General features: G+C 41.3%; 1 protein-coding gene across 1 annotated transcript; it reads right to left on the bottom strand.

The window, feature by feature from the left end:
- Nucleotides 1–113: 113 nt before the first annotated feature.
- On the bottom strand, nucleotides 114–6631 carry LOC115681177 (phosphoenolpyruvate carboxylase, housekeeping isozyme). Its single transcript, XM_030605022.2, has 11 exons — nucleotides 6484–6631; nucleotides 6045–6236; nucleotides 5318–5709; nucleotides 5031–5115; nucleotides 3869–4091; nucleotides 3575–3678; nucleotides 3364–3451; nucleotides 2789–2943; nucleotides 1652–2650; nucleotides 1180–1566; nucleotides 114–693 (listed from the first exon to the last, which is right to left on the bottom strand). The coding sequence occupies exons 2-11, from the start codon at nucleotides 6210–6212 to the stop codon at nucleotides 397–399; spliced, it is 2898 nt and encodes a 965-aa protein (XP_030460882.1). The 5' UTR covers nucleotides 6213–6236; nucleotides 6484–6631; the 3' UTR covers nucleotides 114–396.
- Between the last annotated feature and the right edge of the window lie 6751 nt (nucleotides 6632–13382).

The following is a 13382-nucleotide window of genomic DNA, read 5'->3' as shown; positions in this document are numbered from 1 at the left end:
CATTCTTCGATCCTTATTTAAGCTAGATCCAAATGCTACAATCAGAAACACACACGAGTCCATTTCGTGTCATTTCTCGGATTTTTCCTTTGTGTCTTTTGAAAGAAAGTATGGGAATCAGAAGGTGGTGACTGTGTTATTCTCTGGAAACCCAAAAGGGCCAAGACCAGTCTTGTACAGTCCATTCTTAAATAAGCAAGAAAGGTGACCCGCTAAAAAGCTCAAACGTGACAATCCGATTGCATAGCTCACCCAGAAATTCCACCCGAAGGTGTATAATTATACAGCATCAGCTTCGGAAGCATCAGCTTCGGGTGTGTATAGCTTAGAATTTTCTGGGAATAATGCTTTTAAAATGAAACGGATGAGAAAAGGAAGGGAGATCGTCCCGTGTGTTTAGCCGGTGTTCTGCATGCCAGCAGCAATACCCTTCATGGTCAAGATGAGGGTATCCTCCAGACCAGGGGCGTAGTCGCTCGTCGGGTTCAACTTCACGAGCTCATCAGCTGTTTTGCTTGACTCAGTGATCTCCTTAGAGATGTGAGGCCGCAACTCCACATTGTAGGTTGGGTCTCGGATACGTTTGAGTGTGTACGCTTGGCAAACGTTTAGGGTTGTGATGTACGAATCTCGGAGACGCAATCTCTGCTTCAGGTAGGGGTCCCCTTCCAGAAGATCCTTGTGACCAGCAACCTAAAATAAAGACACCATATGCATTTAAAAGAGGAACGATCACACCACAAGTAACACGCGATACGTTCATTATATCCACCCCACGAACTTGAAGCCTATTGGAGACCCCGTGAGCTACCCTTTTAGAAGTAAGGCGAAAGATCATTTAAGGTGACAAGTGCCTTCGATTGACTAATTCTGCAACACTTGCAAAAGATCGGTAATAAGAGGATCCAACGAACTTAATGCGGCAGAATATCAGAAAGCTGAATATCAAACATAATGAAGGATTTCTGGACTTATGAAGCCAGATTGAAATCCCGTGAGAGGCAGGATCGTGCTCCTTAATATTATTCGTAAAAACCCACTCAATTTTCCTTCTTTCTTTTGCTTAATTTTTAAGCTAAACTAAAAGAATCCGAGGGAAATGGGAGGAGAGTAAGAACCAATAATCTCCAGAACAAAGTGTGAAAAGGGAGGAAAATGAAATACTTCAGAGAGGTTTACCTGGAGAAGAAGTTTCTTTGTTTCTTCATAACCAGACCTCAATCGCTCCCCGAACGACCAAAGATCTTCAGAGACAAGGAGCTTGTCATACAAGGCAGCTATTCCAGGGTCACCCTTGGCAAACACCATTTCAACCAAGTCAATGGTGACTCTAAAGAAAGGCCACTCGTTATACATCTCCTGCAGCATATGCAGATTCCGAATGTCCTTCTCAATAACATGCTTGAACGCGGCCCCAAAACCAAGCCACACCGGAAGGTGAAACCTTGTTTGAGTCCATGCAAAAATCCAAGGGATCGCACGAAGTGACTCAATGCCTCCGCTGGGCTTTCGCTTTGCTGGACGGCTCCCAATGTTCATACGACCATATTCCATCTCTGGGGTGGCCTAAACCATAAAATGAAAAGCAATTCATTACTCGTGTCATATTTAAAAGGAGTAATGGGGTCAAATCAAGACGAGAATTCCTTACAAGGCGAAAGTACTCGACAAAACGAGGCTCTCTGAAAACAATTGAGCGGTACTTGTCCGTAGCCACAATGGCCATCTCATCCATCAGCGCACGCCATTCAGGTTTTGGGGCATTTGGTGGGTGCATTCCATGCTCTAGGGTAGCAGCGGTAAAACGTTGCAAAGTTCTAAAGCACAAATGCTCCTCTCCAAATGATTGCTCAATAACCTCGCCTTGAACGGTAACCCGAAGTGACCCGTGGATAGTGTCTGGTGGCTGAGACAATATGGCAAGATGGGTGGGACCACCTCCTCTCCCGACCGTGCCACCACGGCCATGGAACATAGTAAGCTTCACGCCATACTCTTTAGCAACATTTATAAGCTCTTCCTGGGCCTTATAAAGTTGCCACGCTGCAGATAAACGTCCAGCATCCTTGCCGGAATCTGAATAGCCGATCATAACTTCCTGCTTGCCATTGATCCGATTTCTGTACCAATCGATTGAGAAAAGTCGTGCCACAGCAGCAGGAGCAGCATCCAGATCTGCGAGCTTCTCAAACAGCGGAACAACTCTCAGTGGTTGCTTCACATGGCACTCGCGTTGTAAGAGCTCCACTGCCAGCACATCGGATGGAGCAGTGGCCATCGAGATGATATAGGCCCCGAAGCTATCAGCAGGGAGCTCTGCTATGACATGGAACGTGTTTAGCACATCCGCGATTTCGTCAGTTTGAGGAAGATCAGGACCAAACAGCGGGCGCTTGCCGCTGAGCTCAGACAAGAGCCATTCCTGGCGGCGCTCTTCGGACCACTCCTTGTAGGACCCAATTTCCAAGTGCCTTGTGATCGCATCTAGTACATCAGTGTGTCTATCGGATTCTTGTCTGATATCAAGTTTGACGAGTGCGAAGCCAAAAGTGGAAACTTGTCTCAAGAAATCAAGAAGGGTTCCATCAGCTATTGGCCGATCACCACATGAGCAGAGCGATCTGTAGCAAAGTTCCAGAGGTTCCAAGAGCTACAAGAAGAGGTTGCAAAACTGTTCAGTAACGGCAGCTGTCCTAGATAGCCAATTAAAATTATAACATATGCCGCATGCAATTAGAATTAAGAGCATGCAAGAAGACTTAGGTAAATAAACGATCATGTAAACAACCTGCTCAACATTGGTGAAAGTTGCCTCTTCGGGGATGTCGGAGATACCATTGGATAACATCTGACGAGAACGTTCACGTGTCTGATACAGCTTATCCCTCAAATCACCAAGTATCACACGGTAGGGTTCATTCGGCGGCACTTGTTTCCAAAACTCTATACCAAGACACAGAAGGTTGATTCATTACATCGGCCAAGAAATTGAAGAAAGGTGAAATGCAATTGAAGGCAGCAAAAACTCGAATCGCTGGCGGGCATTAAAGTAGCCTTTTGCTGTAAATATGTGAGGACCGTTTTCGTCATGTTTTGGTGGGGACAACACACAGTCGTGAATTTAAGGTCCTCAATATAATTCAAGAAATAGTCCGAACCATCAAAGTACCTGCCCTTCCGGAAGTCACTCAAAAATACGTAGAGCAGTAATACTGAAGTACTTAAAAATGACTGTTATGTTCTCGTTCCATACAGTAAGAGGGGAAAACATTCACAGGAACCAGATTTAATAGCAAACATTGAACAAGAGAGTTATCTATTGTGATTCAAAGAGACCCGATCATGGAATCCAGAAACTATTACCTATATAGTGTTTTGCATCTCTCCTTGAGGATCTATGGAGTTCTTCCGCACGAACACGTAACTCATCACTGCAACGCCACATAGACAGCTGCACAGAAAGGATGATAATTCAAAGGTCTCTTTGGTAGTATGCATATTAAGTCGATGAGCGTATAATTATCAAGGATATGTAACATCCAAACAAAAAGCAGATGTGGATCCCATCTAGCACCTCAAACATAAGATTTTCGATTTGGGAATAGTACAAGTTGGCAGCCATCATTCTAGCTAATAAGCAAACGTCTCTCGTGACCTCAGGGGTTACTCTTGGATTACCTGAAATACACAACTAATCCACCTTCAGAGAGATAGAGATAGAGAGAGAGAGAGAGAGAGAGAGAGAGAGAGAGAGAGAGAGAGAGAGAGAGAGAGAGAGAGAGAGAGATAATAGCAAAAGTTATCTAGAAACCAAAATTTAGAACTTTTTAAACCAGCAAGGTGCATATTCCTATATAGAAAATCATACCATCGCGATCACCACCCATCCAAGAAGAAAATTGAATAAGAGGCGCATTATAAGGAACACGCTCATTGATTCCTATGTTCTTCAAAGCTGTGTCAACCCGGCGTAAGAACTTGGGAACACCCTTCCAGATGGTTTCATGGAAATAGCTCATTCCAGCTCTCATCTCATCTTGTGGAGTTGGAGGGGTCCTTCGGATTTCATCTGTGCGGAATGCAGCTTGTATCTGTGCCGGGAGGATAAAAGCACGATGGTGATAGTCCAAAAAATGCATTTTGGTTCTCAACTTTAGTAGAATTTCAACAGATAAGATCCACTTCAATCTAAAGTTGAAACAATAAATTACTCAAAGTCCACATAACAAGATGTACATGAAGAACTGCCAGTGAAACTTTCACTAGTGTACAAGAACGAGCATTGTTGCATATTGTATACATGAGCATCTAGAATAATCCAGAAACAATGAGAGCTAACTTCATGATTTTGAAAGGGGTAAGAAGAGCCCACAAAAGCCATTCCTTTTCATCCAATCCCATATGCACAGGCACAAGTAAATTCAAGATCCAACAATCACCATATCTATCACCGTTGATAAGGGTAATTTTATTTTTGGCAAGTAATAACAACTCGTATCAATCAATGGTGGAGGGAAGGGGGCAAGTCTAAACAAGTTATACAGCATCTGTAGCTAGGATATCCAAATAGGAAACAAGTAAAAGATATAGAAAAAGAGAATAACTATGGGGTGAGGGAGATGATTGATGACAACAAACTTGCTTTGCTTCGTTCTACTCTATTTGGGTAGAGTTTCAATGTTCATAAAAATGACAGGCAATAAAGCAAGGTTTTGATTGTTGACATTCCAAAACTGCATTCCACTGAAGATCTGGATGCATGAGGAACCGGTAAATCCCCAAAAAGTTACCACATCCTAACTTACTTCTTCCCTTTAATTCAAATTAGCCACCACTGGGACACTTCTCAACATTCAATTCATCGAAGGCAAAATAGTTCTACCATGCAAATATTTATCAAATACTCAAATCAATAGAGAGTGAAAGGAAGGATGATAACAAGGTCAATGGAAACACAAATAAGAGATTTGATTACAAGAAAATATTGGTAAAGCGAAATTCTAGTGGGAGGGAGAAAAACTATTAAATACCTCTCTCTGAAGTGCTTCATCAAGCTCCTGCTTGTCATCAGGAGTGATGTCCTTAGCATAGAGTTGGGCCAAACAATCTCGGATCCTGGGCAGAATAGCCATAGGAAACAATCAAATGACAGGATCCTTCAAATGATATCAAGCATCACTCGATGGAGTTGAAACTTCAGACCAAGACCGAAAAATCGGTTTTGCAATGAGGTTATTAAAATATCAGAATTGCAAAATAAAATATCAACAGATGATGGAAGTCCAAACTGCCCATATTAAAGGGGTAGAGAGCAGACCTTCCATGCTTCTGAAGCAAAGATCTCCGTACTGACTGCGTAGGATGAGCAGTAAAGACAAGATCCACTGTTTGATTCTTAAGAGCATCGAATACTTCTTCAGGAGACTTCTTCAGCTGCACCACAAGCCTCTTGAGCGTCTCCTCGATGTCCGACTCAGTTGTTGCATTGTTCTCATCGGCAAAATCCCCCTTCTTCAACTTGTTACGCCGGCGGTAAGCAATCTGAACCTCCTCGGCTAAGTTTGCCAAGTTAAGCATGTTGGAGAAAGATTTGGCAACAACAATGGAATCCCCTGGATCCAGACTGGTCAAAACATTTCCCAGCTCCTCCAGCTTTTGGGGATCATGTTTGCCTTCATACTCGGCAGAAAGCTCATAGCACTCTTGTACCTAAATTACATCGCAATTATGTTACAAAAGGACACACTCCTTCGCAGATTCTATAGATTACGCAAGATTACTGTGAACAAACAGTAAATGCCAGATTGATGAGATCCATAAACGATGAGGAACACAATTCTCACCACGGAAAAGCAAATACATTTAACACTCAAATTACGTCAATATTCACTGGATGCTAAACTAGGTGATGGAATCTTGCTACATTCGCAAAATCCCAGACATTCAACTCCAGAATACTGACAGAAATCCTGTTCAATCGCATTTTCTTTCCTAGTATCGTGTTCCATTGCACATCAGCAGAACAAACAGTCAAATTCCCGTACCGTCTCCTTGAGATCTTCGCCGTGCAAGTCCTGAAGAATATCGAGGAACCGATCCAGCAACAAGGCGTCGTACTCCACCAATTTGTCGTCCTCGCTCACCTTCGACGGAACCAGAAGCCTGAGCTGCGCATCGATGGACGCCAGCTTCTCCAGATTCCGGCTCGCCATCCCTCAAATTCGAAGGCTCCGTCACTGCGATCACCGACAAAAACCAGGGAAACAAAAAAAAAAATCAAACACGACGCGGCCACTGACTTTTCAGATCAATCGAAAAGCCACAGGCAATCAAATCCGAGATCCGGCGGTCCGGAAGAGAACCAATGCCGGTCGGTCGAGAAACGGAGAATTGCGCGAGGACAAACGCGGTCGAACGCTTCGTTTACGGGGGGACGCGGACATGGATAGACGGGACCACGAGTTCTCGAAGACGGCAATGTACCTGATGCGGAAGCGACCGCGACTGAGATTGCGGAGAGAGGAGAGAAGGAGGAGGAGGAGAAGATCGACGAAGGAAAATCAGTAGAGAGAGAGAGAGAGAGAGAAGTGCGTGGTCCAGAGGAGGGCGCAGGACGGCACTTTATAGACATCCTCGGATCTCAAAAAAACGAAAAAAGGGGCTCGTCAAAAAATCTCAAAATGTCGCTCTCTCTCTCTCTCTCTAAAAATCTGCATGTGAGCTTGTCGTTTCGCTCTCCTCTCTTAGGCGTAACTTATGTTCGCTGTCCTCTCGCGAACGTGCAAAACGCTCTCTCTCTCTCTCTCTCGTTTCTCTCTCTAGATTCCGAAATATCCCTGATACGTGTGCGCCGCTGTACGAGGGGAATATGCCCTTCGCGGGGCTCCGGCGATGCGTCCGACTTGGAATCTCTCGAACCTTCCAATCTCGGGTGGTTAAAAAAGGAGAGTTAATATCGCGAAAAAATCCGAACCGATATATATGTGATAAATTTACTGCAAATTAATTTTTTGACCACAAAGAACCCCAAATTGGTACATTCGTAATAAATTTACCCACCGTTAATTTCTATTAAATTGAATTAGCACAACGAAAAACCACAAACTAATACACATATGACAAACGGAGGGTAAAACTCCAAACCGGTATACCCGTCAACTGCCACATGTTATCTTCTAGGTCAGCAATTTGACGGGAAAATCTAACGGAAACTAACGGAGGGTAAATTTGTCACATGTGCACCAGTTTGGGATTTTTTGTGGTATTAACCTTAAAAAGATAATATTATATTCGAGGTTGTTGGCCTTTAAATTCCTTGTCCAAAGAGGAAATAAAAAAGAATGCCTGATTGAATTAAGCATGTAATATAAAAAGAAAAAAGAAATTTATGTGGGTGCAAAGCTAGATTTTGAAAAATGATCTAGTTCGCAAAGCAGAGGCTGAGCAATAATGTCAGGGGAATCTTGCGGTGGCTATGGCTACGTTCTATAACTAGTAAAGCTAAAAAAGCTTGCTTTTGGTCGGGAACTAAAGATAATTTATTTTTCGGGGTGTTTGAACACCGACAACAAGCTGAATAAGTTATTTATGGAAAAGGAAAAGGGGAGGTAAAAATTTTACATTCCCCCTCCTCGCCTCGTCACAGAAAATTTGCATAGTTTTTAGAGCTCACTCTTTCATTTTTAGCCCTCCTTCCCAAACCAAGCAAAAACGATTAGGATTCGAACCGTCATATGTATGTGACAACGTAATGTTGTTTCGTGATTATCTAGTGTATGCGAGATAGCTAGAGGATCGGTCGACGTATGCTTGAAAAATCCCAAAAGTATCATTGCAAGCAAAAATAAATATAGAAATAACCCGAGTGTACGTTTTCGACTAAGGGTTATTGCATAATTTCTCAATTTAACGATGGAGATGGAACTGTATTGATTTTGTGATGTACGGTTTCTTTGTCGAAGGGTTGTGGAAAAACTATAAAAAGGAGGACTAGGTGTTGATATTGCCCTCGCCCTGGCTAGTAAGGCTAATGCATACGAGCTGATCGACGTCACGTGGGATCCACATGATCCAAATGATCGATTGTACAGGGATTATACGCGCCGGACATAACTAATACTTTTCCTTTTTTAAGATGGGTGGAATTCGACCAAAAAAATTAATTTTTATAATGGGATGAGTCTAATGATGGAATGGACTTACTCCATATTAAAACCATGTCTTAATTATATGTTGTGATGGGATGAATCTAATGATGGAGTTGGAATTAAACTAAATTAAAAGCACGTCTTCTTTGTTAGTGGGAGACTAAAAACCTCTAGTTGGAAGACTATCTAGGGAAGGACATAACTTCTAAGCTAAGAGGAACCCTACAAAATGCTAAGAGACATGTAAAATGTTTTAGTACAAACTCCATGTTACTAATGAACATGAAAATTATAGAATAAAGTTTGAGTGCCACCATACCATATTCTTCTTTCTCACATTATGCAAGCATTATAAAAATAAAGCGAATCTCCAAATTGTTTACATGAAGGCCTTGATTGGCATTTTCGAAGGAGGGAGAGGGAGGGAGGGAGGAGCTTATTTGTTAATACTAGAGGACTGAAAACTCTAGTTGGAAGACTATCTAGGGAAGGACCTGGCTTCTAAAGTAGGAGGATTGGTCCTAAGTAAGATTTTAAACTGCTTCGTCTGAAATTTCATGCAGATCTCGGCATCCATTGGACGTAAAAACACGTAAAGAGTAGAGTTGGGTACAGAGTTCGATAAATATACAACCAATTAAGGAAAAGTGGGTGTGCGGGTATCGACGTATTAAAATAAAGAATGTAGTCCTGTCAATCTACCATGTGTATACATCTGGACAGGCGGGGCCCCCCAGTTGGTAGCTTAGGCTACCTTTGCTTTGGTGAGGTACTCTCGGAATCCCACCAAGGATCCATGATCCTTAGGGAGGAGCTTCTTTGTTAACAATAGGAGACTGAAAACTCTAGTGGGAAGACTATCTAGGGAAGGACATGGCTTCTAAAGTAGGAGGACCCAAACCAAATGCCAAGAAATAATGATGTCTTCTTTGTTAATGAGAGACTAAAAACTCTAGTTAAAGGACTATCTAGGGAACGGCGTAGGTATAATGTCTAAGTGCAAGTTCCATATTACTAAAGAGCTTGGAAACTAAAGGCTAAAGTTTAAGTCCCATCATATTCTTCTTTCTCAAATAATACAAGCATTATAAAAGAGAGGCCTTGATTGGCATTCTCGAGGTTGGGGGAGAGGGAGGAAGATGGTGTATGAACCTATAAAACTTAACTGGGCTAATTTTTCCATATCAAGCTATCTTCATCTCCCGAATCCAGTCAAAGGCTAGCCATTCATGTAAGGGCCAACGAACACGCAAGAAATTACCTCATCATGACCCGAGCTTGAGTGGTTTCGTCAAATATAAATAAGCCTTAAAAACTTCATGCCTTTAAGACGTGATATCCCAATCACTTTTAACGATATTAGGTAAACTAAAATTGGATTATAAAATCGGCGTACTTATCAAGCAATGCATCATATTACAAGTGGACAATCAAATAAGCAGTTGCATCTTGATTCTCGAAGGAATAGGAAATGGACCATATTCATTGTGCAATAACAATCTGCCACATCATTCGGTGCGCACAATTTGCAAAATAAATTTATTTAAACCCAACATTTTTCTAATCCCTCTATCGGTCAATAGCCAATAGGGTTCATCCTTCTATGTTTGAAAGATTTCCAAATTGGGTTAAGAAAATGATGGTGAAGAAAAAAAAAAAGAGAACAAGTCTAGAAGGGTCAGTCTTAGAAGCGTGCTATTCAGTTTAGTGGAGAGAGAGTTTAATACTCCAAAGAAATAAGGATATTAAACAAATTTAGTGGCTGAATTATATGCGCATGCTCGATAAAGATGCAATGAATATGCCGAAGGATGAGGTCATTCGGCACGTCACCGACCCTGCAACATTAGGGCATTCGCAATTTATGACGCCACAGGATCTTGTTTTCCTCATATAAAATATTAATTGTCGGCAACTTTTTTCTTTTTGGGTCGAAATTGTCAATAACTTAAGACTGCTAAAACCAATAAACGATAATTAAATTAAGTGACACGAGGAGTGAAATTATAAGCGGTGGTGATAGGTCAGATAAGTAATGCTGATAGCCGGCGGCCGTAGAAAAAGAAGATTGATATGTTGATGGGCTGCCATACAAGTTGGAAAAAAGGGACATATCATCAAGGTCCAAATGTAACTCCTTGTCAAAGACGACATACACAATTCGACCATTTCGTTACGTTGGTGTTGACTCGTCTTATCATTAAGATAATTTGACTCAATTATTATTAATTTTTTTTAATCTTAAATCATGAAAACATGTTGGTCGTCTATTGCGCTAGCATTGAGTTCATTATGTCATACGTCGGGTTCGAATTTCTCTCAATAAATTCATGTCGTCGTGCGGGGTCGAGGCTTGCCTCACTTATCCCCGATTGCTACTTATACTAACAATAATATGAGATGTCATGCCCGATATAATTCAAATTTTGCTATATAATTTCTTGTTCGAAATGGAATTCTTTTTTTTATAATTTGGATACGTAGTATATGTTCTAAAAATAGAGAAATTTAGTGATCATCAATCTCAATTTTTCATTGCATATTTCACTTTCGAAGGATTTTTGTCCACCTTGACTTTCAAAAAATGGAAAAAGAAGAAGAAGAAAAAGTAAGGGAAAATGACACAAATGGCTTTCGAACTTTGGCTCAATGTGCAATGTCGTCCCTAAACTTTCAATTTATTCAATATGGTCCCTAAACTTTAACCTAATGTGCAATGTCATTCTTGAACTTCTAATTAATGTGGTTCATAAATTTCTGGTACATACTTAATTTAGTTATTGAATTATATGAAATTTTTCAATCTTGCCATTCCATCGATTCAAACTCATGAAAAATGTTGAATATTTTCATATAATTCAGGAACTATATAAAACATCATGGACCATATTAAATAAATTAAAAGTTCGAGGACAACGTTGCACATTAAGATAAATTTTAGGGATCGAATTAAATAAATTAAAAGTTCATGGACGATATTATATATTAAATCAAAAATTATGGATTATATGTGTAATTATCAAAAAAAAAAAGTGACATTTTGTCAAAGACCTCCGGCTTTATTGGAATTCGATCAAGAAAGTCAAGAATGGGATGCTGTGGGTCCAGCATCGCCCGTGAATGTCGGGCGCTTCAATTGTGACGACGAGGGGACCGCACCCCAGAGGCTTTGACTTGGAATTAGAGCTCGATTTCGAAGGTGTAAATCATGCGGCCTTCGATCTCGGACGTCACTTTTGGACTTTGAGATCCGTGACGATTGTCAAGACGTGCGTGAAAATCTCTGCATATTTTGCTGCTTTTTGATTGGCTATTCAAGATTGGAAAGGACCAAAAAATTGGAAGCCACGAATTATCAGCAGCCAATCGTGAACGGAGGGTTGTCGCACAGATCGTCAAATTCGCCAATTTGGAAGAGAAATTTTCTCATTTTGGTGCCCACTAGAGACGAATTTGGACGATCGTGTAGGTCAACCGAGATGAATGATGTTGCGAGGGTCAGCCCTCCCGTCCATTCGTGGAACATAATTACAAGGTCAAGTGGGCATTTTCCGCCCTCCTCTAGAGAAAGCATATTGTACGCCGGTTACGTTGCTGAAGATAAGAAATGTAGCTGAAGAGAGGAATGGGACATTTATGTCTATTTCGATTTGTTTTAATATAAATACATGAACTTATTTATAAGCTTTATTACGTGACTATTTAAGTGACGTATCAATTAAGGATACGCACAATCAAAAGGAAATATGAATAATCTCTTATGTAAACATTTGAGTAAATTGCCGAAATGGTTCAGTATGCCTAGACCTGTTAAATGGGTCTTACAACCCATATATGACCCATTTAAAAAATGAATGGGTCAATACAATTTTGAAGAGCAAAACTTAAATGGGTTTCAAAGTTTTAAGCCTATCATAAATGGGTCTTAATAGGTTGAATGTGGAACCCATTTCCAACTCACCCATTAAGCCCACCCCTTTTTATAAAAATATATATTTTTAAAAATCGAAATTATTTTTATTTTTTTTCTCTTTTTTTTCTTTTTTCTTTATTTTCAGACGGTGGCCGGCCACGGGCGACTGTTGGCGACCAGCCACCTGCCACGGGCGAGGAACGACCTTGCCGGAGGCCGGCGAGGCCTCGGGCTCGTCGGAATTTGGTGAGCTCGGCCTCGCCGGCCTGTGGCGAGGCAGGATCTGGCGAGACTCAGCCTCATCGGCCTCAGGTGAGGTCAAACTCGCCCAAGGCCGACGAGCTCGAGTCTCGCCAGATTGGCGAGGCCGAGCTCGACCGATTCCGGCAAGCCCGAGGCCTCGCTAATCTGGCGAGACTCGAGCTCGCTGGCCTCAGGCGAGCTCGACCTTGCCGAATCTGGCGAGGTGGAGCCTCGCCTGAGGCTGGCTCGGCTCGGCTCGGCTCGCTAGAATCGGGCGAGCTTGAGCTTTGCCGGCCTTCGGTGAGCTTGTCCTCCCCTGTGGCCAGTGGCCGGATGCCGGCCGTCGACGTGGCCGGCCACCGGCCAAAAATAAAGGAAAAATAGAAAAATAAAAAATAATTAAAATTGGATTTTAAAAAATAAAAAATATTAAAATTAATAAATTTATTAAAATGAATACATGAAGTAAAATCAAATTAGATTTTATATACCAAACGTCGAAAAATATTTTCTAGTTCATTTTTAGGTTTCAAACAAATACCGAATTTTTTTTTATTTTCTTGGATAATAACTTCATGAAAATATTTTACAAAAATGTTGTATTTTTTGTGAAACAAACAAAACCTCAATTTTAAAAAAAAATTATAAAAATTGTTCACTAGCTTTGTATTGTATGAAAATGTTTTAGTAGTATAATTTTTAAAAAAAGTCATAAGAAACAAGTTTTCCTATATTGAGTTAAATATAGAAGTATTTTAGCAATATGGGTCGGGTCGGGTATGGGTCGAGATATTTACAGTACAAATAAATTGATCATAAACGGGTTAATGGGTCAATTTGGGTCAAATCATTTATGACTCGATCAAAACCCGACCCGACCCACCCGTTTAATAGGTTTAAATATGCCTGAAAAGAACCATATGACATGGCTGCTCACGCGACTGTTGTGTGTTGTCATGGTTGCTGTGCAAGCTATGTGGCAGAAGGCTGCCATTGCAGAGGAGGCTGTCGTTGTGGCAAAGGCTGCCGTCGTGGTAGGAGGCTACCGTTGCATCAAAGGCCGCTGTTGTGACATGAGG

The sequence above is a fragment of the Syzygium oleosum genome, unplaced genomic scaffold, assembly GCF_021117445.2.
Source record: "Syzygium oleosum isolate NSW1041296 unplaced genomic scaffold, Sole_v2.1 Sole_v2.13, whole genome shotgun sequence".
NCBI lineage: Eukaryota > Viridiplantae > Streptophyta > Magnoliopsida > Myrtales > Myrtaceae > Syzygium > Syzygium oleosum.
Note: the sequence above shows the minus strand (reverse complement) of the source record. Positions and strands in the feature narration are given on the sequence as shown.